We start from the raw sequence: 26,930 nt of genomic DNA on the forward strand, positions 1-26,930 counted from the left end.
GAGGGACAAAAAGGCAGAGACAGCAGCCTGTGCATAGCCATTGTGTTTTATTGGATCTAGTGTATTTTTTATTTTACAAAATATACAGAGGAGCCCAAAATGCAAAGCAGTCAACAGTGTTCAGATGGGAAAAGGGGCTCCCTCAGGGCCCTTCCCCTCAGATCCTGACTGACTGGGAGGGTGAGCTAAACAGAACGAGCAGGTATATTAAAGGGTGGCAGCATGGCAAGAGTAGTCCCTGCCTTCTAAGTGTGTACAGGGGCATCTCTGGGTAGATTGAATAGAGTAAGAAGAGACCCTATATAGGAATTGAAGAGGCTATGTGGGGGGTTGGGATAGACCCTGGGCAGATCAAAGATTCTAGTGCATGCCCCCACAGTGGGTTCAGATGCTATGCCCACTTCCCTCCTTCCCCTTTCTTCTAAGGCAGCCACTGGATGGTCCCTGACTCACTCCATGCCTCCAAGTCTAGAAGAAATGGTAAATGAAAACTTAAGTTGTAGCCATCAGAGAGGGTAGGCTGAAGCTTTGGCAAGTATCAGCTGGGAGATCTCCCACTCATTCCCCTGCTGCTGCCACCACCCATACAAACAGGAAGGAAGGAGAGGAAGGAATTTGAGGCATGAGCCAGACATCAGGATCTCAGGCTCTCTTGGAATACTGAGGAAAGTACGGACATTTCTGGGGCATTTCCAAGGAGACAGAGTCTTCCAAAGAGCCTGGAATTCATATTCTGATAGCCTGGGGTGGCAGACCTATGGGGCTCAGAGCTATAGTCTGGCTGGCATGCCTGAGCTGTCACTGACAAGCTCTAGGCCTTTCTGCATTTTACCCCAGCCTCCTATGACCTAACCACCAGGCTCAGGCCTAAGATTTCTCTCCCTACATTCTTTTCCTCCTCCTACAAGGCTCTCAAAGGTCCTGGTCTAAAAGGTCAGTCAGTGCGGAGGACAGAGCAGACTCTCTGAGAAGGAAATCTTAGAGGAAATGCATATGAGATCAGGGATAAGGAAAGCACCATAGCAGGAGACATTTTGTCTAGTGTTGTAGTTCTAGAGTGGGAATGGAAGGTGGAGAACCATTTATTTCCTATAGCAGGGGCATCCTCAGCACTGAGTGTCAGGCAGGAAGGGGGTGGGAGCTATTGGGAGTTGGGAACACCCCACAGATACACTCTGCCCATGCCCTGTCCCCTTTAGCTCCAGCAATCTGGACCACTGAATCCCCAGGCTCTTAGATTCCTACAGCCCCCAGGGCAGGGCTAGGATGAGGACAGACCTGGGAAGAGAAGGGTGAGTTCCACCTGGACTAGAGCTAGAGTATGGTCCCCCCAGGACAACTGACCCCCTTTCCTGGGGAGCTAGATGACATTGTCAAAGAGCTGCATGGACCTCATGATGTTCTCGTCCTGTAGCCATGGGGTAGGAGAGGCAGATTGGAGAGAGAGAGAGAGAAATAAAAAGAGCTTATCAGGGACACAGAGAGGGACATTCATCTGAAATGGGGACATTCAGAGATGGAGAGAGGCAGCAAGGGAGGAGACACCCAGAGAGACCTGAAGGAGGGAAGGGACAGGCATCCCCAAGTTGCAAAGGAACAGAACTTGGGGGTGTGGGCAAGTTAGGGAGATGATACTCTGCCCAAAGGAGCTTTTTTCCTACATCACTGAATTGGACCCTGAGTCCAGATCATGGAAATGTGGAAAGCAGGGGCCTGTACCTTTTGGCAAGACTCAATGAATTCCTCAATGGTGACCACGCCATCCTTGTTCCTGTCCATCTTCTGCAAAAAGGTAGTCAGGTAGAGAGAACAGGAGGGATGACAGGAGAGAGGCAGGTGGAACTCAGGTAAGTTCTCTGCTGGGACCTTGCCTCCTTCCCTACACTCCAGAACCCTCCAGCCTACCCAGTCCCAGGCACCTGGAAGAAGCTCTCCACGTGCTCCCTTGGGGCCTCCTCTCGGAGTGCAGGATACGTATACTTGCCCATCATGTCATAGATGGATTTCATGATATCAAGCATTTCCTGTTAGGCCAAGAGAGAAAAGGATCCCTCCTCAGAGCCTCCAGCCTCCAAATCAGGAGGACTAGAGCCCACGGCGGACCCCGCCCATTGCTGGGGAAGCATATGTTGATCAGGTTTTCCTCCTCAGGGCCCTTTGCACCTCCCCACACACATGAAATCTCTCCAGCTCTTCAGTTGTCCCACACCTCCTTGGTGATGCAGCCATCCTTGTTGAGGTCATACAAGTTGAAGGCCCAGTTTAGTCTGTCATCTATGGTTCCCCGAAGAATCACCGACAAACCAGCCACAAAGTCCTGGGAAGGAGACAGAGAGGAACTGTATTTTCAAATACCCTTTACCCAATCCCCAGTCTGGGTTTGGCCTGTGGATCCTGGCCCTCAAGCCTCAGGAAACAGGCTTCCTTGGCCCACCTCCTCCAGCTCACCTCAAAACTGACAGAGCCATCATGATTGGTGTCAAAGGCATTGAAGAGAAAAGTGGCATATGTGCTGGAGTCTGTAAAGATAAGTATGGAAAAGTTTGGCTTTCAGACAGGAAAGGGCTTGCTATGGCTATGGGGTTCCCCAAACCCCTCTTATCACTTGGCATTCCCAGGCCCCTCCAGAACCCTCTCCCCAACTCAGCCTAGATGGACAGCTGCTTCCTCTCAGGTCTTGTCCCCTCACCTCCTTGAGGAAAGAACTGAGAGTAAATCTGCTTGAAGTTCTCCTCATTGACAATTCCGCTGGGACATTCCTGGGAGGTGGGGGGAGAGTTAGAAACCAGACTGAGGGCAGAAACAAAGCCCCCTTCCACTCACCACCACCTACTCTATGCCAGACTCCCAGAGAAAGCAAATCTTCCTGTCTCCAGGGGGCTAACCACGCAATTCTTTTAGGGAAGGCAAGACTTCTCAGTGCACAAGTTTAAACACAGAACTCACCAGCAGGGCGGATTTACAGGCTCTGCCTGGCCTCAAATCCGCCAGAGCCTCCCGCTAGAAATTTGGTCTATGGGGAAGAGGGGGGCCCCTCCTCCTCCCTCTCACTCCTTCTCATACCCCTAAAGCATCCAGGCCAACCAACCTTAGAAGTCCAGGATAGGCCCCACCCTTCCTGCCCCACCCCTCAGTTAGGTCTTCCTTTGCGCTCACATTCTTGAAGCCCCGGTACAGGACTTGCAATTCCTTGCGCGTGAACTTGGTTTGCTCCTGCAGCTGCTCCAGACCCTCTGGCCGGTGACACACCGTGGACAGTTCGAACTCATCCTCCACGCTGTCTGCGGCGGGGGGGGGGGGGGGGGGGGCGGGGAGGGAGGCAGTGGGGGGGGGACAACCGCGCCTCAGGCCCGGCCTCCACGACCCCTCTTCAAAACCACCCACCCACCCATCCTCCCCATAGCCAACACCAGACACCAGCCTGCCAGTTCCCTGGACCCCGGTCTGAGGACATGAAGGCAAGATGCTGGTCAGCTTCCAGATCTATCAGTTGGCTGCACCTATGGGCAGGCCTAGCCCCAGAACCAGGGGTCCGACTCATCGCTGGTCCCCGGGCCCTAGATCCCTGCTTCAAGGGGAAGGCCCCTAGCTCCATCTTCCTCCCAGAAAGGGAGGAGTAGAAAAACGGGTTAAAGAGGAAGCGTCTGGGGATCTAGGCTCCGCCTACCCTGATCCACTCTGATCTGGCCAGCGGCACACTTGCCCCGCCTAGATCCTTCCCTCCAGCCAAGCTCCTCCTATCCCAGCCATGCTCGAGCCATGCCCCGCCCAGCTCCAGCCAAGCCCATCCAGACCCCACCCCTACCTGACACCAATAAACCTTAGTTAAGGCTTCATCCCTGGCCGCATCTCAGTCCTGCCCCAGTTCCCAACATCCAGTCCCCAGGCAAGTGCCCCCACCCCACGCGCCCGAAGGCCCGACCCCCGCCCCCACCAGGACAGTAAGTCACCTGGGTCCAGCGGGCGGGGTCTGTGGGGGCGGAGGGAGGCTGGGACTGCTAATGCTGAAGGGAGCGAACTGTCACCGAGAAAGTGGAAGACCCGGCCAACTGCAGACACACACCTCGCCCCTCACACTCAACAGCAAATCTCAAAGACCTGCGTGTTAGGATGCACACACACACACCCAGCCCCGCGCACAGAGGCACACACAATGAACAAGCATAGACACACACGGAACAGACCCCACGCACACATGCTTGTGGGACTCACGCCTGTCATTTCCCCAATTCTACCCCCATGTGGGACCCAGTGGAATCAAACACAATGACACCCTCAAATAATAACTACAAAATGGGCCTCCGTGGCTTGCAACATTCAGTATAATCCTATGGGCTGGGCAAGGCCCAACCAAGGAAATAGGCCTCAGGAGACAAAGTGAGGCCACTCAAGTGGGGACTGGCTGGGACTAGAAAACCCAAGGATCCTGTCATCTGGATGAAGGCGGGCTCCATCCTCTGCACCTGCATCCATCCAGGCAGGGCAGGGGCCACATGCCCGGGGCAGGGCGGCCACAGTCGCAGCCACCAATCCAGATAAGCCACGCACAGACTTCGTAGCAGTCTGTGTCTCGATCGGCCACATCAGCCATACCCACAGTCTCAGGCCTCGTGCCCTGCCACACCGGCCACACCCAGGCACCCGAGGCTCCCTCACAGACTCTTGGGCCCCGCCCCCCAAAGCCGGCCCCGCCCGCACCCTCGGCTTCCTCCCAGCACGTACTAACGCCCTCTCCACCCTCGGGCCTGCCAGCGCCCACCCCCTCACTGGTCACGCCCACACACACACGCAGGCCCACTCCTGTCACACGGGTCACACCCCGACACAAACGGGCCCCGCCCCCGGAAACACAGGAGAGGCACTTGCTTTCACTGACTGAGGGCAGGGCCTGGGGCCCGCAGCAAGGCAGCAGCTTGAGGAACCGCTGCTTCAGCGCTTTTTTAGTGGGCCCTGGAGGGTGGCCTGGGAAGAGAGAAGACCCCAGGAAGGCACATTAACCTCTACTGTCCCTCCGTCCCCTCCCCACCATCGCAAATCGACCCTGAGGGGAAGGGGTGTTGGGAGGGGACTGGATGAGAATGGTAAGAGTAGCTGGGGCTGGGTTAGGGAAGCACAGTGGGTTTCACAGGCATAGAAAGTCCACTCGGGCATCTTGTATCATGGGACGCAGCTGGGGACAATGAGGCCGCCAAGGGGAGGTAGCAATGGCCTTAGTGCCTGTTGACCCAGTGCCCTTGGCTCCAGTGCTATAGGTGGACCTCTGAGGGGAGGTCTGGGTAGGAACTGCCTAGGTAGGAACACCTCTGTCTCTGTCTCTGTCTCTCTCTCTCACACACACATAGACAAGCATGTATAGTGACACATAGAATGATAAATCATAGTGATGGATGCCATACAAGGACAGCTTGATACCCAGCAACTCACTCAAACCCAATGATCTAATTAAGCAGGCCCCAATACATGCACACACACACACACACACACACACACACAAGTACACACACATTTTGGTGTAGTATCCCTTAATACAAACATATACAAATGTGGCCTAGGAAAAGCATAAGCCATACACATGAGGACCCACATAGGCCATCTTACATTGCAGTGTGATCAAATCATACAAAAACATGTGGGATATTATGACATGGTGTGTTAAGGACACTGCAATACACTGTGACCCTATAATATTATGACACATATCAAGATCATCACGACACATACCCATATCATATTGTGACTTAGGTGTCCATGGCACCCAGATACCTAGGACTCCACATCACCAACAGAATCCATGTTTGTTCTTCCTACCTTTCCTTCCTATAATCCCTCATTCCAAGGCACCTAGAATCTCCCTGCCAGTGGAACAAAGTTCCTCATCAGTTAACTCACTCATTCACGCTAAAAGTGTGTCTCCTCCCATGTCTTTGAAGGTGACATGACAGCAAGCAATAACAGACCTTGGAGATGAGTATTTTGGTGTAATGTAGGGCTACTGACCACGGTTCCCCTCACTTCCCCTTATTTACACCGGTGTCCTACAGCTCTAATTGTATCCCAGGGAGAGGCTATGTGTTGGTGTGCCTGTCTCCGGGCAGCGCCCACCTCCAGACTCTAGGGCCAGAGCCCACAGGGTTCTAGCACACTGACTGAAGTTGGCCTGGGCCGGTTCCTGGAGGGGCCCAACTTCCTTAGGTGGTAGGTTACTAGGGCACCCCAACTCTTACGCAGGCCCCGCCCCCCCAAACGAGGCTCCACCCTTGGATCAGGCCCTGCTCCCAGGAGTTAACTGCTTTGAGTTAAGACTTCCCCCTCCAACACGTCCTTTCTTCCCCTCCCCCCACAGAGCTATGGAGAGGTAGGAGGGAGACCGTGGGCTGAGTGGGGGATCGATGGCGGCCTGGCCCCCAGCCCAGGGCTCCATTAGCCCCGACTTTGGTTTCCCGAAGCCGGATTGCGCCTGGGGCCTCCGGTGGTGTGTCGCAGCTGGACTGGGAAGGGCGGGGTGGGGGAGTGGGGGTGGGGTGGGAGGGAGGAGGGCTGCACCCCCGCCTCTCCCAACTTCCTGGTTTTCTTCACTTGTCCGTCCGCGGCCCCCCAGCACCCCCCCCCCCACCGTCCCCTCCCTGCTCCCAAGACTATCTCCTCTAGGTTCTCCTGAAAAGTAGTAAGGGAAAGGGCTGCCTTTAGCCTACAGGACACCTAGGTTTCCTGGATGACCCCTCTTACCACTGAACAGTCTAAAGGGCATGGCAAGTCAGAGCCAAACTGACTTCATCTTTTCAGGACTGGATGAACCCCAGTTGATCTAAGACCAACCCTTGCTCCCCACCCCACTCTGATAATGCAGCAGAGGATAGAAAGTAGGTTGGGGGTTTCCCGCTTTTACTGAACCCTAGAGCAGACAATTCATTGGCTACTTCTCTTGTCTCCAGCTCCCTTCACATCTTTCAGTTTTCCCTGGGGTCTGCCCTAATAGCCCTCCTATCATGGTTCTTGTCTATGTTCCTTTCCTGTCCCTGGGGGAAATCCAGAATAGCTGTGCTATGGAGCTGCACAGTTCTTGGTGTGAAGAGGAGGGAGAGGCCAAATCTCTCTGGGGGAGGCAGAACAGGTCCCCTCTCTACCTCCAATATCACTCTCCCCACTAGATTTTGGGGTGATGTGGAGAATGTCCAGGCCCTGGAAATCCTGAGAGAAACTTGGAGTGGCAAGGGGGCTTGGGAAGCAAGGTCCCTGATCTGTTCTATGCCTTACCCTCCTGCCAGAGCTGGTCTATAAATGTCTCATTCACAGTGTTCCTACTCCTGTTCCTCCTGATCCCACCCCCATTCCAGGCCTTGAGTATGAAGCTGGTATTTCCTCAGGGAACTCTGGGAACAGCCACACACACAATCCAGTACCCAAAGCGGCCCAGCCACACAACCTGTCCCCCTCACGCACAGTCATATTCAGCATCTCACAAAGCCACACACCCTATCCCTCTGACACATTAAATCACATCCCTGGCACATACAAAGTCTCACACAGTCACACACTTTGTTCTTTTTCACACAGATGAACACATGGTCACACCCCCTGCACCTCTCGCACAGAATCCATGCACACTCTACAACTACACATGCAAGGATGGAGGTATGGAGAGTCACTCACACATGTCTTCAGAGCCACTGTGGGGCCCTGGCCCCAAAGGGACTCCCCAGAAGTCTGGTGTTCTCTCAGGAACTCTGGAACCTCCTCTTCTACTCCAGATAGTCCTGCCTGTCTCCAACCTCTCCTCAGTCTCAGATGGATCTCCCTCATCTCCATACCCCAGTCCTCCCATGCTGTGCCCCTCAGCACCCCCCCAAAACACCCAGGCCCCTGGCCTCCTCTCTTCACCTTCCCCAGAAGCCCCTCCCCCAAACCCACTCCTTGAATTTCCTTCTTTGCCACTCAGATGTCCTGTTCCCCAAGCACCCGTCCTTACCTCCCCCAGATGCCCTATCCCATCACTAACATGCTTACCCCCTGCCCCCAGTCATAAAAACAGAGTAACCTCCTCCCCAGCACTGCTGGGCGGCTGCTCCTTCAGTCAGCAGCCCAGACATAGCCAGACACCTGGGTTACCTTCCAAGGAGACAGGCTCAAAGAGGCCAAACTGCTCCAGGACCTTGACAAACAGAGCGAGGACCACAAGCACAGCAACCATCTCTAGCCCTTCCAGGTTCATGGTGGGCCTGGGGCATGGCCCCCACCAGCTGAGGCTCAGACACACTGGCAGCCCTCCTCACACCTCCTCCCCCTCAGGCTCCCCAGCCTGAGTAGGACCGCCTGCAGCCTCCCTCCCCCTCTCCCTCCCAGGATCTCCTCCCTCCCCCGCCCCCTCACCCCGCCTCTGCCCCACAGCCTCCCAGCCACAGCCTCTTCCTCTTCACAGGGCTACTTCAGCCTACAGACTGGCATCTTCTCAGGAGCCTTTGGCCAGGATATGGGCCAGAAAAGGCCAGGCCAGAGGAGGAAGGCAGTGACCTGCCTCTATCCCCGAGGACAGCTTCCCCCAGACACTTTATGGCTACTCAGTGCCAAAGGGAGGGGGCAGAGGGAGGAGCTATGCCTAGGGAGAGGGCAGGGAAGGGCAGTGTAAGTGTATGTGTGTCTGTGTGTGTCCGAGAGAAACTATGAGTTACACATGTATAAATTAGAGATGTATGTGTCAGAGTATATTATAAGTGTCTGGGTGTTTTCTTGTGTGTATTCCTGTGTCTGTGTGGAGAGTAGAGTATGAGTTTCTCCTCTTATGTGTATCCCTGTGTGTGGTTTACATGTGTATGTGTCTATCATATATGGGTGTGTGTCTTGTATATCTGGGTAAGTGACCTGGCTGTCCATGGTATGTGTGTGTGAGTGCACTGCAGTATTTCTGAGTGTATATGGGGTAGGAAGTTTATCTGTTTAGCAGGACTGTGGGATGTCGGTCTGAAGACTGGTAGTATGGATGTGTCCTATAATGAGGAGTATGGGTCTAGAGTGATTGTGTAATTGTATCCGCGTGGAGCCGGATGAGGATATAAGTATGGAGAAGGCAGTGACCTCTCCAGTCAGGAGGACACCACCAACATCGATCCATGGTTGCCATGGAGACTGTGAGGCTGGAAGCACTCTTTCCACAGGCAGGGAAACTGAGGCCCATGGGAAAATTAGGTCCAACAGCCTGGGCAGGAAAAAGGCTGGTTAGCCTTCTTGTGACCTTCCGGGGAGGGGACTTACGGTGGTTACCTTTGGAACCCACAGATTCAGGTTCCTTGGGAGAGGAGAGACCAAGCTTCTCCCTTCCTCCCACCCAGGATCTGACAAAGCTTTGCCTGCTCCTTGAAAAACGTTACTGAGCTGATGGAGAAGTCCAGAATTGGAGGGAAGTCTGTACCCTCCAAGGAAGTGGCCCACCCTCACCGCCCCCAGCATTCCTGGAGCCCCTCCCCCATCTTCCCTGCTCCTTGTTGGTGTGTGTGGGGGGGTGTTCATGTTTGTAGGGGTGAGGAGAGGCATGCAGAGCCAGTGAGCCCGAGACAAGAGCCTCTGAACTCCTGCCACAGCTGGTAAACACTGAGCACTCACTATGGGCTAGATAATACATTACGTTCTTACAGAGTTGATCATGTTTTTTTCTTTTTTAAAAAAATCAATTTAAACTCAATTTAGTTGAAATACAACGTATTATTGGTTTCAGGGGTAGAATTTAGTGATTCATCAGTTGCATATAACACCCAGCACTTATTTATTATTATTATTTTTTATGATAGTCACAGAGAGAGAGAGAGAGAGAGAGGCAGAGACATAGGCAGAGGGAGAAGCAGGCTCCATGCACCGGGAGCCTGATGTGGGATTCGATCCCGGGTCTCCAGGATGGCGCCCTGGGCCAAAGGCAGGAGCCAAACTGCTGCGCCACCCAGGGATCCCAACACCCAGCACTTATTACATCAAGTGCCCTCCTATCATCATATTTTTTAAAGTAATCTCTTCACTCAACATGGGGCTAGAACTTACAACTCTAAGATCAAGAGTCACGTGCTTTTCTAACTGAGCTAGGCAGACACCCCAAGACATGATCACATTTAATTTTCACAGTAGGGCACCTGGGTGGCTCAGTGGTTGAGCATCTGCCTTTGGCTCAGGTCATGATCCCATGGTCCTGAGATGGAGCCCAACATCAGGCTCTCTGCAGGGACTCTGCTTTTCCCTCTGCCTATGTCTCTGCCTCTTTCTCTGTGTCTTTCATGAATAAATAAATAAAAATCTTTAAAAATATAATAGTTTTCGCAGTAAATGTATGAAGGCAGTACCATTATCCCTACATCACAGGTAGTGAAACTAAAGTTAAAAGAGGTTAAGAAAATCACCAAGATCACTAAGTGTCAGAGCCTCAGTTTTAACCCATTTCACCTTGAGCCTGTGCTCTAAACCTTCACACTACACTGGCTCCCTTCTTAGACAGCCTGCCCACTTAGGAGGCCCAGTTTTGGGGGACTGACCCCAGAGGGAGCCCTCCTGCCTTGTCCAGCCCTGGGATGAATGTGTCTCAGCTCCAGCCACTGGGTGGAAGTCCAGGTGGGGCTATCCCTACCACTTCATTTGAAATTCACTGATCTGCAGTTCTACATGGCCACCACTGGGGGTCAGGCATCCATCTCACATCCTATTTTACCCCTTCCTAATCCTCCACCCCCAAACAACGGGAAGTGTGGAAAGGATGGGAAGAAAGGTGCACCACAGGCAGGCTTGATCCTCTGCTTGCCCCTCTACCCCCTCCTCCAGGAAGAAGTCAACCTAGGGGAGTGCTTTTGGTTTCTCACACCTTAGACATTATAGGTTTACAGATGTAACCAGCAAATACTTCCCCATCAACTATCTACATTCCACAGCTGGCATTTAATTCCCCCTCCCAGACCGTTTGGCCTCCTCACTGTCCCCCAAACACATCAAACTCGGTGCTATCTCTGTGCCTTTACTCCTGCTATGAATGCCCTCCTTTCTGTTCTCCTGTTCTACAGTTCTTACCTAACAGGACCTCCGGCCCTCAGCAGGCTCCCAGGTACCTGAATTTCTAGTGAACTCAGTGTTGGGCCCTCAAAACGTAGCACCTAATTCTATAATGTTATTAAGTGGGAATAGTAAAAGGAGGCAGCATAGCATGGTAGGTAATAGTGTGGGCCAGACCAGAGTACCAGATTCCCTGGGTTCAAATCCTGGCTTTGTCAGAACAAGTTTCTTAGTTCCTTTCCTTTCCCTTTCCTTTCCCTTTCCTCTTTTTTGTATATTTTTTTATTGGAGTTCGATTTGCCAACATATAGTATAACACCCAGCGCTCATCCCATCAAGTGCCCCCCTTGGTGCCTGTCACCCAGTCACCCCATCCCCCCCGCCCACCTTCCCTTCCACTTGTTCGTTTCTCAGAGTTAGGAGTTTCTCATGTTCCGTCACCCTTGTCAGAGCAAGTTCTTAATCTCTGTGTGCCTCTGTTTCCCATCTCATATGGTCTGGGAGGAATCAATGAATATATGGAAAGCTGTTAGAATATCTCTTGACACAGAGTAACTGTGAAGTGTTTGCTACTGTTATTAACATCTCCCTCTACTTACATTTCTAAAACTCTTCATTAACAAAGTATTTCCACAAACACTGTTATCTTGATGGCTTCTCATGACAACCCTATGAGGTAGAGTGAATAGTATTGTGCCCATTTCACTGATGAGGTAAACAAGGTCTATAGCAATAAAGAGACTTGCTTGAGGTCACCTCGCTAAGATCTTTCTGGATCAGTTCTGTTTCCTCAATTAGATTCCAAGCTCCTAAAGGGCAAAGTTGTTTAAAAATTAGACTTACATAAATTGAATGCCAGGTTCTGATCTGGTGCTTGTGGAACAAAGGTAAACTAAGTAAGGTTCTCGCTTCCGCTGGGTAGGGAGAGACAGCCCATTGAGAGAACTATAAGGCTTCTATTCATTCAAAACATATTTAGTATGGTCTACTATGTTGTAGGAACTGTTCTAGGCAGGGCATGGAATGAGCTATAAAAGCTTGTTTAACTATAAAAGCTCTCTAACTGGGAGGCCAGGAAAAACTGGGAGTGGGTATTTTTTGGGCTGGTTCTTGAAAGATGGCTAAATGTCAACAGTCTACCTTAACAGAGGGGTCAACAGTTATTGAGCACATTTTGTGTTCTGGATACTTTCACATATTGTCTCAGTCCTCATAATAAACCTGAGAGGTAAGGTCTATTACTCCTGTGTTTACAGCCAACATGGTCAGAGTGAGTAGTAGTATACCCATTTTGCAGATGAAAGAATTGAGGCTCAAGGAAGTGATTTTCCCAAGATAGCAAAGATGATGAAGGATGGATCAAGATTTAAACCAGGAAAAAAAAAAAAAAAGATTTAAACCAGGATCAAGGATCTGTCAACCTGTCCTTCCTTTTTTTTTTTTTTTTTTTTAAAGATTTACAGCCTGTCCTTCCAATGTATGTGGGAACGTCAAGGAACCTTGGATGACTGTAGCTTACTTTGTGTTGGGGGAGCCATAAATGATAAAACCAAAATGGGTCAGATTCCATGGAGTCTTGAATGCCAAGCCAAACTATCTAGATTGAAGGCGGCAGCATAGCCATGTCTTCTGGTTCTCTGCTGCGGTTCACAGATGGAGAGACTGACAACCTTTCAGGCTGTTGCCCTGTCCCTGGACCCTCCTTTTCTGTCTCACACCCCCCACTCTCAACCTTCAGAGACCTTGACCCAGCCTCACAGTGACTCAAGGTTCTAAATCAACCAGGCTTCTGGTGTGTGTGTGGGGGGTGTCTGTAAGTGAAAGAGTGAGTTGTTTTTCAGACTCTCCCTTCTCCCCACTCTGAGACCTCTCAAGTCCCAGGGCCCTATGAGAAGCTTGCCCAGATCTGTCCTCCCTAAGCATCCCTGTGTCACTTAGTTTTTCCCCAAAGGAGTAAACCCTTAATGGAAGCACTTCAGGCAGAGTGAGGGCTCAAGGGAACACTATCTTGAAGCATTAGGTGGGCCCTCCTGAGGTCCCTCAAATTTCACTGCAGAGATACTCTTACCAATTGTTCATCTCTCACAGTTCAAACCCGGAATAATACTGCCTTATGAAGGGACCCACCCTATGTAGCTGTACTCCTTTCATCTTGTCCTTGATACCCCAGTGAGGACCCCAGCCAGTGAAGACCTCGGAACTCTTCTCTCAGTCCCCAGTCAGGCCAAAGACACAGCAGCCCCCAGCTGCATTAGGTGATTAATGACCTTCCTAGGCTTTGGGGCTATTTTGGGGCCTGGAAGTCATTCCTGCTATGATTGAGAGCTGGCCTTGCCGGGCTCCAGCCATCTGTCACTGGAGACAGGTCCAACCAAGCAGGGGGCTTGAGGGACACATGCTCCCCAAGACTGCCAAGCATGGCTCTGGCTCAGCCCCATCTCCCCTCCTTCTGGGGAACACATGGCTAGGAGAGGCCTGCCTATATTCCAGGAGCTCAAGAGGATACCATGGAGAGAGCCAGAAAACTACAGGTCCCAGAATGCCACAGGTCTAGGTTGTTTTGTTTTTGGGGGGCCAAGTGGGGAGGGCCTCTCCCAGGCAGCCCTAAGGATACCCAAGCAGAGGTGTGTGTAAATCTCAGCAGTACCGTGAGATGATATCCACAATCCTCATGTTATAAATTCCACACATCCCACACCAAGGTACAATCTTGTGACTTAGTGTGACTCAGACACCCTCAAACCAACTCTAAAGTACAATTGCCCAGGTACATGCAGTTTCAGTGTCACGGAATCCCAGAGATATGCAACCCCCAGGATGCACAGCCCCAATGATCACACCCTGAGTGATGCATAACCCTGTTCATACAGACTCCCAGAGATAGACAAAACGGTGACATACAATCTTTATGCTACACAAGTCTATTCATCCCACAGTTCATGAACTCCCTAACTGACTTTAAGTTGGCCCAGTCCTACCTCAGTATTCCTTCTGGACAGTGATCCCAATCATCTTAAGATCCCATTAAACCAAGTAATTTAGTAAAGGGTTCTTGTGTCTTTTCCCTGTTCTGCTGCAAGTTTCCTCCATTTATCCCTGCAAGGGGCCTTGCCCCTTATATCCACCTGCTTAAGTCCCCCTCCTCTATCCTCTGTGAGAAGTCCTGCCTCACACCCTCCACCATTTTAAGGACCATGATGTCCCCAATCCCTATCCTTTCCTCTTTGGAGACTCCTATCCTCTACCTTCTCCGTACCCGAGCTCTACTCTGTCAGGGATCTTGCCCTTTAAACCCTCTCCTTTGAGGGATCCTGCTCCCTCCATCTCTGGGAGGGGCCCTTCCCCTCCCCACTTCTGTAAGGCTCTTATCCCACTTCACTCACTTTTCGAAGGGTCCAGCCCCTTCCTCCCTTCCTCATACCTGGCGACAGCGACCCAGTCACTAGCTGGTAGAGGGATCTTGCTGCCTGCCCCAACGGGCTCCGGCACCTGCGGGGGCATCGGTTCATGGTTCTGCTGAGAGCACACTGGCCAAACTCCGCCCCCAAGGCCCCGGGGCGGTCGTGTCTCCACCCCCACTCGAGTGGGCGGCGCAGGTGGGCCGGACCTGCGGGACCATAATCTCTGACAGCAGGGTTTTCTTCCACTCGCTATCTCCTCTGGGCCGCACAGGGGAACGCACCACGGCCCCCATCCTCTAAAGCACCTATCCTCACCCAGTTCCTAGACTGGGCTAGGCGGGGCACGGGGGTGGGGGAGGGAAGGGACGGACTCTCCTCACAGCCTTCTCTGGGAATGTTTTCTGGATTTCTAGTGGGGAGGGTAGGCACCCACGGGTTTTGAAAAAGGAGCTGGGGGAGGGGATAATGAACCTTATTCTTTATTGCCCCTCTTCAGCCCTGCCTTCTCTGCCTGTCGCACACCTCCTCCTCCCAATTTGGCACTGAGAAGTGAAGGGGATAAGCAGGACACCGTTGTCATGGCAACTTCCCACACTTCCATACTTCTAGACCAATGGGAGAGCAAGAGGAAGGAGGAGGAACTGGGCATTGTAGTGGGGTGGCAAAGAAGAGGCTGCTCTGAATTCCTTTCTCTCATAACTTTCTGCTTTGTGTCCCTCTATCTTGCTCCAGTGGGTTCACAGATTCTCCCATTGTATGCTGACTGCCTGCCAAATGCATGAAGAAGCTCTCCTCGCCTCAGTCTCAGTCCCAACCCTTTGCAGGACTCCTTTCTATAGGGCTGTACCCAAAATAAACCCTTCCAGGACCCACTGACGCCTTCAAACTGCTGGGACAGCCTACATGAGAGACATAGTTCCACTCCTCCGACTGGAGGGTCCTGTATTTTTGGCAGAAAATTCTACATTCACGAGGCAAGCATCACCTCCAATCTCCATGCAAATTTTGCCACTTGATTTGGCGGCGACATCCCCATTTGGAATCAGCTCTGTAAGCATGGCTGCCCTATGACCACACGGGGGCGCCCTAGACTGGGGAAATGATATATATGACCGGAGGGACCCGAGTTCAGGCCTTGGCCTGCCAGATCCCAACTCTCTCCTCGTAGTCCCTAGTCCTTGCTTTGCTTCCAGCTTGGACAGGACTGCCACTGATTGCTGCTTTCACTCACCATGCCACACTTCCAAGCAGCCCTGGCAGGCTTGGAAGACCAGAGGGAATAGATCTGGGGCGGAGTGGAGTTTCAGATTCTCCCCACTCCCCACCAAAAAAAAAAAAAAAAAAAAATCTTCAGCTTTGGGTCTGGGGGAGTGGGGGAGGAAAGTAATTGGGGTACTCCGGATGCCCTGATAAGTTCAGGACTCCCTATCAGCCTGATGGACCAAAATGATGGAAACCAAAGACTACCTCCATGTCCATCCCAGGAATCGGGCCTGCACAGGGAAGACACTTTGGGAACTAGGACCTCCCAGCAGTACCTCTGTCCTGGAGCGCTCTTCAGCACCTCGGACAACGACTCCCCTTCAGGCTTTAGCTCAAGTGTCTCAGGGCACCCAGCACTTTATCAGGGGGAGTCCCAACCTCATCTGTCTCCTGTTGTAAGATAAGCCCTCAATCGAAAGGAGAGCTCCTGGTAACACATTCTACTTTCCAAGTCGTGAGTGGAGCTATCTACAGGAGGATGTTGATGATGAACATCATTCTTGACACTTGTCAACATTTGACCTATTTCCTTTGGGAGGCAGACAGCAAGAAGTAGTGTTCTCCATTTTAGAGGTGAGAAAAGTGAGACCCAGATAGCAAAAGTAATAGCCCATTCCTGCTTCCCAGGAATACAAGAGCTTCCCCACCTTCACCTAGTCTCTGATTCAAATAGCCAATTGGGGAGGGGAGGATTCCACTAAAGGGGAGAATCAATTAAAGCAGGAAACAAACACTGACTAATGTGGTGTTAATGAACGCCCTGGGGCCTTACTACTCTCAAGCATCCTGAGTTGGTGAGAACACAGTTCAAAGCAGAGCTGGACGTTAGATTCCATCCAAGTCTGAGCCACGTCTAGAGCACACTTAGGGCCTGCTTGAGCCAAAAGGCTCTCCCTTCTAGGAGTCTCAGCATAGGAACTAGGGCTTCCCCAGGGTCAATGAGTATGGGAGACACTTTCTAAAGGCATTAGATCCTAGTTGTCAATCCCAACCTGGAGACTTAACCTCACTCCCCTAAGGACAGACAAGGATCATGGGCTCCCTCCACCTTCCCAACTTGTTTCAGACACAGGAGACAGTCTCCCTCCTCCCATCCATTGTTGGAAGTTCCCGGGCAGGCTGTACAATGAGACAGAAAACACATAGGCACATGGAAATGTATACAAGGTAACACAGTCACCTACACAAACACATGGGTATGCCTACTAAACCCAGAAATACATGCAGGCCCAGGTTACTCCACACTGTGGGAGACAGAGCCTGCCTGGGCAGCAAAATGGTTTGGGGAGGCCACAAGGCACCTTCCAGGCCAAGTGCTTCTATTTCTGGGTCTGGAGGGGAAGAGGGGATATTTTCCTTCAGGACTGGATAAAGTTCTGGGAGGGTTGTTGAGGGCTAAAGGAGCTTCAGTTGAAAGAATGATCTCTGAGTACTTTCTTGGGGGTGGGAGATGATGACCCAACACTAACCAAAAACTCCCCACAAGGGCCAGGCGTTGTTCCTGGGAGCCAGGCTGGGCAGACACTGGTGTTCCTCCTTGGATCCACCTGGGCTGTTTGTGGAAAACGTGGGGAAGCAGTAAATGTGTGGTAAAGGCCCCCTTCTATACCAGGAAACCAGAGAGGCAGCAAGGGTAAGACATGTCAAGACACTCAAAAAGCCCACAGAAGACATTGCCTCCTACACAATCAGCATGGAATGCTGATATAATCTGCATATTCTCACAATCACAAAACACAATGCTTGCCCCAGGAGGGTCACAGTCATAAAGTCTTACAAAGAGACATACCACCATAAGGTGAAGCCCTGACACATTCTGATAGTCACATGTCACTTCATACAGAAAAGCACAAAGCACAGAGTTGCACATAGAACAGAGACATGGTCAAAACAACTTCATTAGTACAACAGAGTCCTACACAACCTTATTCAAACATCTGACAAGATCATACAATTGCACAGCCAACAAAATCACACTTACCCTATCAATATACCAAGCCTAGGGCACATGGCAACCAGCTGAGGGAGGCGCACACACATATACACACAGAGACACACACAAAGAATGACAGGCGCTCACGCACGTAACACCTCCCACTCCAGACACTCTCCTAGCTTTGTGTCACACGCCCACACCTGCTGCCTCTCCCCACCTGCCTGCCTGTCCCCCCAGCCCCCACGGTTCCAAAGGCTTTGGACCCCAGTGTCTTGCTGCCCGGAACAGCCTGGAGGGTGCCTGGGAATGGGACAGAGTGTGAGTAAGGGCCTGGCCAGGGTCAGAAAGGCTTAAGGGTCTGGGGGATGGAATCTACATTCCCTCCCGCGACCCTTGAGCCCCTGACTCACCTGTGAGCTGGTCATAAGATCCGTCCAGGTCTCGGGAATCGGACAAACTCTCCTTGCGGCCCTGGCCCCGCATGGCCCCCGGCGCCCCCGTCCCGTCCCGCCTGGGCCGTGGCAGGGGGCGCCGGGTGGCCAAGATAGGGCGCTCACACGGCGCCCCCTGGTGGCGTTGCTCGCTGTCTGGGCTGGGGCTGAGTCTGGGAAGGACAGGGGTCCCGCTGGGGGTCCTGGGGCAGGAGCGGGAGGCTTGGGCAGTAGGTGAACGCAGAGCCAGCCGGAGGCAGAGCGGAGCTAAGCACGGAGCCAGAGCCAAGCCGCCTCTCTCCTCCCGCCCCCTCCCCGCGGCTGTCACCGCCGCCTCCCCCCTTTGACGCTGCCGGGATTGGCTCCCCCTACCCCCGCCCCCTCCTCTTTGCAGCTCGGGGGAGGAACCCGGTGAAAGGGTGAGCTGGGAAGTGCGGGGAGGGAGACTGGTTTTCCAGCAACACTACCCCCAAACCTGAAGCCACGGGTTCTGGCGGTGGAGGAGGGAGCAGGACCAGAAAGGACCCACTGTGAGGACCTTCCCCGTCCCAACTCTTAGGCACTCCTTCCCCCACCATCAGCACTGGCCAGGGTAAGTCTCTGAGCTACCTGTCCAGTCTCACATCAGCCCCCATCTTCTCTTGTTCTCTTCCCCCATACGGGTCTCTGTGCACTCTCACCAGTGCCCACCCTGCTAGGAGGGAGTTAGGGATGCAGAGCATCTGAGAGTCTGTTTTCAGAGCAAAGGTCAGCCCAGCCTCTAAGAGGCTCATCTTAGGCCAGTGGACCACAGTTCTCTCTTCTCTCAGAAAGACCTCAACCCTCAGCCTGCAAGAGCTGTCCCTGAGCCATATTCACAATGAGGGTATCTTCTTCCCTGATCTCAGGAGCCCCACTGGCCCACTGGAAGAAAAGGAAGAGTGAGCCAGGTCAGTTTCTCAGGACTTTGTTCTTTTGTTCCCTTTCAAGTTTCCTGCCCTTCTCTCTTAACACTTGCCCTGTCCTACATTCCTTCTGTTTTCCAGAAGATTTGAGGAGTGACTGGTGTGGGGAATCCAGGTGAGGATACAGAGTAAGAAATGCCCTTGTTTGAGGCCCACCTACCTTCCCTTAGTTTAGCTCCTTTTCTGAAACCAGGGACTATCACAGAGCTGGGCTGCCACCTGCTCTCCTAAGAATGGCTTCTGAGTGACTGAGCCACTTGTATAACCTTCCCCAGACTCTTTACTGGACTGCTAGCAAAAGAGCCCCCAACCCACCAAAAGGAAGGAGAGGGGCAGTGTTTGGAGGGCCTGGGTAGTATGGTGGCAGTATCCTATGTGGTCTTCCTGCCTGCCCAATGGCTCCTCTGGAGGAGTAACCTGCTAAGACTGAAACCTTCAGCTAAAGTGACCCCAGCACATTTAATGTCTTCAATTGGATTTAATTCCCAAACACTTGATTCAATTAACTCAGCAGGAATTGTGGTAGGAATTCAGGCATGGGAGGGGGACAAGCAAGTACAAGGATTGTCTTTGGGAGCAATGCCCTAGCTCCCCCCCCCCCCCCCCCCCCCGGCTCTGGAAGTTTCTCCACAAACTGGCACGACCTTGGGGGCATGGAAAGAGCATGGGCACCTCCTTTGGGGGTTGAATTCTAGATGATGATGGGATTCCCATCTGGAGTTCTTAAAACATATAGGTAAATGGGCCAAAAGATGTGCTTTTACAATGGAGGGCAAGGAGTCTTGCTACTGCTTCATGCCCTTGTTCATTTCATAGGAAAGGAATCTATAAGTAGCAAAGGCAAGGGAGGCTACACCTCTTTGAAGCTAACTGGCTTCCACTAGGGCCAGGAGACTTAGGAGGAGAGGGAGACAGGCAAGGGTGCCCTAGGGAGATGGGACCAGCACCTGGAGATTACTTTAACTTTGTCTTTGAGAAATGAGTTCTGAATAACAGAGATGAAGAAAAACAAATGAACAAAAAACACTAAAAAGACTGTCCCATACAAATCAATTTTTAATAACTTCAACTTGCCACCATCTTCCAGCTCCAGCTCCTCTAGGGCTTATCACTGTGGAGAACACTATAGGCCCCAGGCTGAGCTACCCTATCTAGTGATCAGATGACCCAGCCCCTGATCTCTTAGGAATCTGCATCTATACACGGCAGCATGCTGGTGGATTCTCTGGAACCAGTGTCTATTTGTTCAATGTTGGAGCCACAACTCTGGTTCCCAGGAAGGCAAGAATACTAAAGAGATTTGAAGCTAAGTGGAATAGCAGCCAGGGAGGTCCCAGAACTGCTCTCATTGCCAGTTTCCTGCACTTACTCCGAGTCTTCCTATGCTGCTTGTTCTCTGCTAACCTGAGGGCTTTACAAAGTGCTTTAGAAGGGGGGAAATCTCAGAGCTGCAGCTACTCTGAAGGCAGCTGTGGGGTAGGGAAAGCCTATAGTAGTCCCATAGAGGCTGTCCAGAGGAGGAACCACGGGCCAATTTCCAAAAGGCAAGGAGACTTGCCTGTGGCTCCAGCCAGAATGTGGGTAGACAGAATGGCCTCTGTGTGATGCTCACCTGGCCCCTTTCAGATGGAGGGCACCCTGCTCCCAGCAGGTTCTCTCCCTTCCCAGGCACCAGACCACAGCAGGAACAGATTCCTCCCCAGAGGAAATTCTTAGGCAGGCTGGATGTAAACAACAGCCGGGTGAGGGGGCGGAGCAGTGGAGGGGAGCTCAGCAGAGGCAGGAGAGGCTCCCAGAGGAGAAGGTGACTAGGAAGGTGGGGAGGCTGCCGGAAAGGGAACCAGCAAAGTAGGCACCTGAGGGCTCCGGAAAACCTGTCAATGTTTATTTCACACACACACACACACACATACCCTAAAGACAGTTTAAACCAGACTGAAAATGAAAAGCTAAGGTTGTGACCCTATAGTGCTGAGCAATCAGTGGGGTTGGAAGGCCGGAGAATCTAACAGGTACTCCTGGTGCCGAGAATGAAATCCAGAAATTGGTGGCCAGATAGCAGGGCATTGGGCTGATTCTAATCTCCAGTCTCCCAGATTTAGAAAGTAGAAAAAATGTCCTCTGTTCCTACCTTACCTTGAGCTGAGCTAAAGGTCCTAATGACTGGACAGAGCACCTGCAGGGGCAGGGGACAAAGATTTCAAGCCTAGCTCAGCCCCAGGCCAAAGAAAGCAGAACTGGCTCCATCTACATCTGAGAGTCTGTTTTCAGAAGCCTCGGAGAACCACTGACCCTCAGGATATTGGCATCATCCTAAGACTTGCCTAACAGCCCCTGAAAATTAGTCAGCAGCCACAACTTGTATCAATCAGAAATGTGAGGGGATATTGAGGGAGCCCACACCGGCAGTCCCCACATTCTTGAAGGCTTCTTCCTGTGCCCACCCAAACCCTCCCCAAGTAAGATTATCCCCGGTCTGCCCCTTCTGGCCCCCACAGTCCAAGCTCCGCTGAAATGCAGCCTCCACCGAGAGAACTCGGTATCTGTGTTATTCTCCAGCCTTGGGGACAGCCCTTCTTCCCTCAGTCCCCCTCCAGCCTGGGAGCCTCATTAGTAAGGGCAGTTGGCAGCTGCTCAGATATGCGTGGCCTCAGGAGATAGTAGAGAACTCCTTGAGCAGGACCTCCTGGCTGAGTGTGTGGAAGGCCAGGTTTCTCCGGACGTTGGTGCTAATGGATCGAACCTGGGAAAGGGTTGGGTAAGGAAAGAGGGCATAGGCAAAGAAAAAAATAGGAGAGAGCTGGTTACACACAACAGAGGGCAGTGCCTGAGGGACAAGGCCAAGACGCAGTGTTAACATGTTTCTCTCTTAGGAGATGAACACTTAACAGCTATCATTCGGGCAGGCAAATGAACAAACAGTTCTGTGATAAGTGGAAAAAAAAAAAAGAGGGGCTGAGAGACAGGAACTTTAGTGGAGGTTGAAGAGCATCTGGGTACCCGAAGAGGTAGAGGTAAGCCCAGACACAGAAGGAGGGTGAACTCATGCCTTTGTCTCTGCCTTGGCCATGCAGAGGGGGTGGTGGTCTGGTCAGTGGTCTGAGAGGAGAAGAAAATGAGGCCAGAGAATGCATTTCTCATCTTCTCACTCTTTCTTTGTATTTATCTACTTTTCTGTGTTGGAAAGGACACCTAGAGATGCAGCCCCTGTCTGGCATAGATGGCAGGAGTATGATCCAAGGAGGCCAATGACCAGAAGCAGGTCATATAGCTTGTGAATCCCAAGCTTGGGAGTAGGATCCAGGTTTAACTTCCAGTCCAGCACTCTTCCCATACCACAAAGAAGCCCCCCTTCTTTAGAGGAAAGATTTGAGCATATCCCTGTGTCCCCACTGCTCCCCTCACAAGCTTTCTTCCCATAGACTGAGACCCTTGCAGGAAGTGTTGCCTCTGTCAGGGGGGAAAGGACCTGTGAATTAGGAGTCAAACCCCCTACTCTGAGTGGATTCTAGGAGGAATCCATCACACTCTGGAAGGAACACTGTTCACAGGAAATAGAAGTGAATACTTTGTGAGAGACAAAGTGGAGGAAAAAGGAGAAAAGAATGTGTATCTACTCTGGACCCCAAAGACCAGGGAGCTTTCCTCCAATATGTTTAGCTTTGGGAAATGTAATGAAGTCATCAGGCATGAGGCAGAAGAAAGGGCAGCATGGCAACCAGCAGGCAACTCAAGATCATTAGCTTCAAGCCAGACCAGACCCTCTTTACTCCCTTGTGTCAGAGGTACATATATAAGGAGAACTGAGTCAGGTGAGGCTAGTGTCAATAGGCCAGAGACAGAGCTCCCCTAACCCTCTCCTCCACAACCTTTTTATCTCCAATGACCTTCTCTCTTTGTGAAGTCTGTACCCCCAGTAAAACCCCCACATCAACTTAAAGACTTGCCACGCACCCCATAAAGATGCTCGACTCTGCTCTTTATATTAATGGCTTCCCCATGTTGCCAAATCACTCACTTCCAGAGCAGATCTTCCTCACCCTGAAGAAGTCCAAAATCTCAGGAATCTCACGTCAGCATCAGAGTTGGGCTGTGTTTAGTACAAGACAGATAACCTACAATCCAGCACCTTCATTACCAACTTGGCATGGGGAAATAAAAGCTGGGCTGAGGTGTGTTCTGTCCCAGCAGTGGGAGTGCTGAGCTATGGGAAGGAGGTACAGTGTGTCCTGGTCTCAGCCTCCAGCCACAATGTTTCATGTATAACCAGGCAGGCCTAGCTTTTCCTGAGAGCAGCTCAGAGTACAGGGCAGGAGACAGACCATCAACGGGGAGAGCCCAGTTCTGTGGTGGTGCTGACTAGAAGATGGAGTAGGAGGCAGAGCAAATGCTCACTGGCTCCAGGTGGCCATGGGTGGGGGCTGCAAGGAAGCTGAGTGATTGGAAAGGGGAGGGGGGTGCAGGGAGTGAAGACTGGAGAACTAGATTGGGAGGGCAGTCAGACCAGGAGTCAGCTAGGAATTTAGGAAGAAGTGATTGCATAAGGGGGAGAAGAATCAATGACTCTCATTAGTTGCTTGGAGGACAGGATAAGGAATAATGAGGCAGAGCTGCCACTGGGAACACATGTCAAACCCCAGGCCCAGCTGGAGCTGTTCAAGGGCTGTCTCCATGGCTGCAGAAGAGAGATGGGCAATGCTGCCTCAGGCTTCTAACCCTTCTTCGCCTAGCACCAGTACCCTGGGGGAATATCTTCCCTCACTGCCTGGTCCTGGTCTTAGAAGAGAAGTTGCACGCCCAATCCCAGCAGACCCCTCAAGTCTTATTTCATCAGCCTTTGGCAAACTGTGGTTGTTCCCTAGATGCCCACCTGCACAAATATCACCCTCTGGCTGGGAAAGGGCCCTCAAGAGACATAGGCAGAGAAGGAGGCAGGGCAGACTCACCAGCTCTTTGAAGAAGGCAGCTTCCTTGTGCTGCTCGGAATAGCGCTCATACTGGTCCAGGCCATCCTGCAGCTTCAGTGTGAGTGTGTCATAGTTGGCTCGTACTACCTCCAGCACCTGGGGAAGGTCAAGGGCCAGGCAGGGCTTAGGCCAATCTCTAGGTCACTTGGTCCCCACACCCCTCCTGCTGCCTTAGTGGGTTGGATTCAATCTGGGGCAACACCTCCAGAGGTCATTCTCACTCACAACTTATCATCCAGAAAAAAGTATGGCCCCAGAGAGTAATTCCTCAGGTTTTGGGACCATTTTCTAATCTCTTCTATTCCTGGCTTTTCCTGACCCGTCCTGCCTGGCCACCAAGACTGTTTACTCTGGGTATGGTAAAAGAGCACAAGAAGAGCTGACAGAACAGTGAGTGTCTGAGCTCAGCAGCATCCTGATACCATAAATGTGTTCTCAGCCATATCCTGCAGCTTTCTTTGGCCAGGTTGTCGCAGTTGCTGAGTAAGACTTTGCCAATGCCTCCTTTTTCCCTTTCTGGGAACCACATTTCTTCAGTCCCGGGATGTTCCTCAGCACCATCTGCCACTTGTTTTCATCTCTCCATGCCAACTCAGTCTTCGTACCCATTGCCTGGCTCGAACTTTTGGGCCTCCCAGCCTTGTGATACAGGGGACACTTTCTTGACAAAGCTAGAGCTAACTGCCATCTTTTGTTCTGTTGAGGGGTCTCTCCCCTTTCTCTAACTTTCCATGGGGGTGGGGGGATTCAGACCTCCATTGACTCCAGGAACCTTGGATCTCTGTGGTTCCAAAAGGAAGTTCTGCTGTGACTTCTGTTCAGACCATGAATTAAAGGCAAGGTCAATTAGAGGAAAGGCACTACATCAAGATAGAACTGAGGTAGGCAGAAAGGAGAGACCAGGAGATGGAATGACTGGTCACTGTGGTAATCTGGGTACTAACTATTTTGTAACTTGATCTGACTAGGGAGGGAAGTCTATGATGTCATGGAGAGCTTCCAGCTCAGTAAGGAACTTGGGAGGAAGGAATGAGGCTAACTCTAACAGAAGGTAAGGCTGAAGAGAATAAACTAGGCAGGACTGGTCAAAGGGACTGAAGATGGCCTCCTGAGGGGCACAGAAGTATCTCTGGGCTGTGCTCACCAATTCAGTCTTCTGCCAGGACACACTTCATTTGGTAGCAAACACTTCTGCTTGCCAAGAATTTCTGAGGGGAGAGTACTGATAGAGAACACAGGGAAGGATGTGTCCTCAAGTTTGGGGGGAAGGGACAGTGAGGGCACAGGTCTGGCCTAGGTTCCAGGCTCAGTTTCCTTTCCTCTAGACATTCAGCTCCTCAAGGACACTCTGCCTAGCTATGTCCCACAGACCCTATTATTGACTGGCTCCTTTGCTGCTAATTCCATTTGTCAGCAGGAGGCCCAGTACTCAGCAATGGTAGTCACCCACAAAATAATCCAGCCCTCTCATGCATGTGGGCTGTGCTTGCCACTGAAATATCTATAAGCCAAGGTATTAGCTCAGAAGTGAATGGCTCAAACCCTGAAAAAAGCAAAATTTCTCCAAGATGGAACTGGCCCCTAGGAACCAGACAGAACAGAGTAACATGTTTTCTCTAACCCTGAACTCTGGGCAGCTTCAGCAATACCTACAATTCAGCATCCTGGGCTCAGCCTTCCCAAAGGGGTATCAGGTAAGACAAATACCAAGCTAAAGCCAATTCTGAGAAGAAGGTGCAGATGTTACATCCTGAGAGTCAGGCCCAGGTCATGCTGCCCAGATCACTTGGGCTTTCTCCTCTTGCCATGGCCAAGTGGAACATCTAAGATCTTACTCAGAACAGGGATTTTTTTACCCAACAAGTTTGGCTTTTGCCAGAATTTATGTCAGTTTTGTTAAGGGAGGTGAAACCTTGAACTATCAGCTCCGTGAAAGGAAACCAGAGGCCTGGCTGGACTTAGTGCATGATCTCAGCTCTCCTCTTATCCAGATCTTACTTCTTTTCTTCCTTTTTTACCCAGGGGTACACTGCCCTTCAGTTCACTCAACCTCTTCCATCTCTTACCCTATTTCACCTCTCTTAAATTCCCAGGAGAATAAGATATTCTAAATTCAGATCTGGGCCCCAGCCCATTTGGGACTCTGAAGCAATAGGGCTACTCTCCTATTCTAGGACTTGGCTTTCTGTAGCTTCAGACTTTAGGAACGTATTCCATTTGGGCTTCACATTCCACATGGCCTGGGACATGGCAAAGGGCAGTACTCAAGCAGAAGGCAATCTCCCAGAGTGCTTATACCTTAGGTTTTACCACAACTTGCAACCTCAGTCTCTGGCTTTCTGATCTCTCCAAAGTTTCCTCCCCAGTCCATTAGGTAACACTCTATCTCCCAAATGCAAGCCCACCTTCTGTCATCAGGTTGTTGGGCTTGTTGACTTCCTAGAACCATCCCATCACCTCAGCTCAAGGCAGCTCCAAAAGCAGAAAAATATCTACGATGGGGATCCTTGGGTGGCTCAGCAGTTAGGTGCCTGCCTTCGGCCCAGGGCTTGATCCTAAAGTCCCGGGATTGAGTCCCACATTGGGCTCCCCGCATGGAACTTGCTTCTCCCTCTGCCTGTGTCTCTGCCTCTCTCTCTCTCTCTCTGTCTCTCATGAATAAATAACTAAATAAAATATTTTTAAAAAAATAAATAAAAGTCCTTAACCCCTACACATTGCCCTCAGTAGACAGAAAGAAGCCTGGGTCCTGGCAAGAGACCTAATAGAGAACTTAACTGGGAATTCCACTCTTATTATGGATCTCAGACAATTTATCTAACCTCTTTGAGCTTCAGCCTGTCTCTCTCTGTAAAATGGAATTTGAATTCACCCTCCTAAAAGGACATGGGAATAAACATTTTGATTCCTGAAAGTAACATACAACTGATAAAGACATTATCATCCCAATGGCTACACAGCTACCTGGACAG

The 26,930-nt window shown here is 51.5% G+C and overlaps 2 protein-coding genes across 16 annotated transcripts in view; both read right to left on the reverse strand.

Moving 5' to 3' along the window:
• Positions 1-30: 30 nt before the first annotated feature.
• Positions 31-18,347, reverse strand: KCNIP2 (potassium voltage-gated channel interacting protein 2). Of its 11 annotated transcripts, none has more exons than XR_011997555.1 (11): positions 18,027-18,339; positions 4,867-4,962; positions 3,951-4,004; positions 3,157-3,281; positions 2,690-2,759; positions 2,449-2,519; positions 2,210-2,317; positions 1,920-2,024; positions 1,720-1,782; positions 1,279-1,408; positions 176-468 (listed from the first exon to the last, which is right to left on the reverse strand). XR_011997555.1 is itself a non-coding variant. In XM_025992544.2 (11 exons), the coding sequence occupies exons 1-10, from the start codon at positions 18,097-18,099 to the stop codon at positions 1,361-1,363; spliced, it is 813 nt and encodes a 270-aa protein (XP_025848329.1). In that variant the 5' UTR covers positions 18,100-18,339; the 3' UTR covers positions 185-468; positions 1,345-1,360. The 11 variants fall into 11 exon arrangements, 10 of the variants coding, with proteins under 10 accessions (XP_025848318.1, XP_072595930.1, XP_025848359.1 ...); XM_025992544.2 differs by having other exon boundaries at positions 185-468; positions 1,345-1,408; XM_025992533.2 differs by having other exon boundaries at positions 31-1,408; positions 18,027-18,340.
• A 1,682-nt stretch (positions 18,348-20,029) lies between these two features.
• ARMH3 (armadillo like helical domain containing 3) overlaps positions 20,030-26,930 on the reverse strand; it is a 183,590-nt gene continuing 176,689 nt past the window's right edge. For all 5 annotated transcript variants that reach the window (XR_011997554.1, XM_025992590.2, XM_025992611.2 and 2 more), the window contains 2 exons: positions 23,938-24,054; positions 20,030-21,734 (listed from right to left, as the gene is read on the reverse strand). Coding sequence is in view for 4 of the 5 variants with exons in the window: in XM_025992590.2 (XP_025848375.1) it covers positions 21,642-21,734; positions 23,938-24,054 (210 nt within the window). In the remaining variant the exon portion in view is untranslated. The remainder of the gene's footprint in view (positions 21,735-23,937; positions 24,055-26,930) is intronic.

This window comes from Vulpes vulpes, chromosome 15 (genome assembly GCF_048418805.1).
Source record: "Vulpes vulpes isolate BD-2025 chromosome 15, VulVul3, whole genome shotgun sequence".
Lineage (NCBI taxonomy): Eukaryota > Metazoa > Chordata > Mammalia > Carnivora > Canidae > Vulpes > Vulpes vulpes.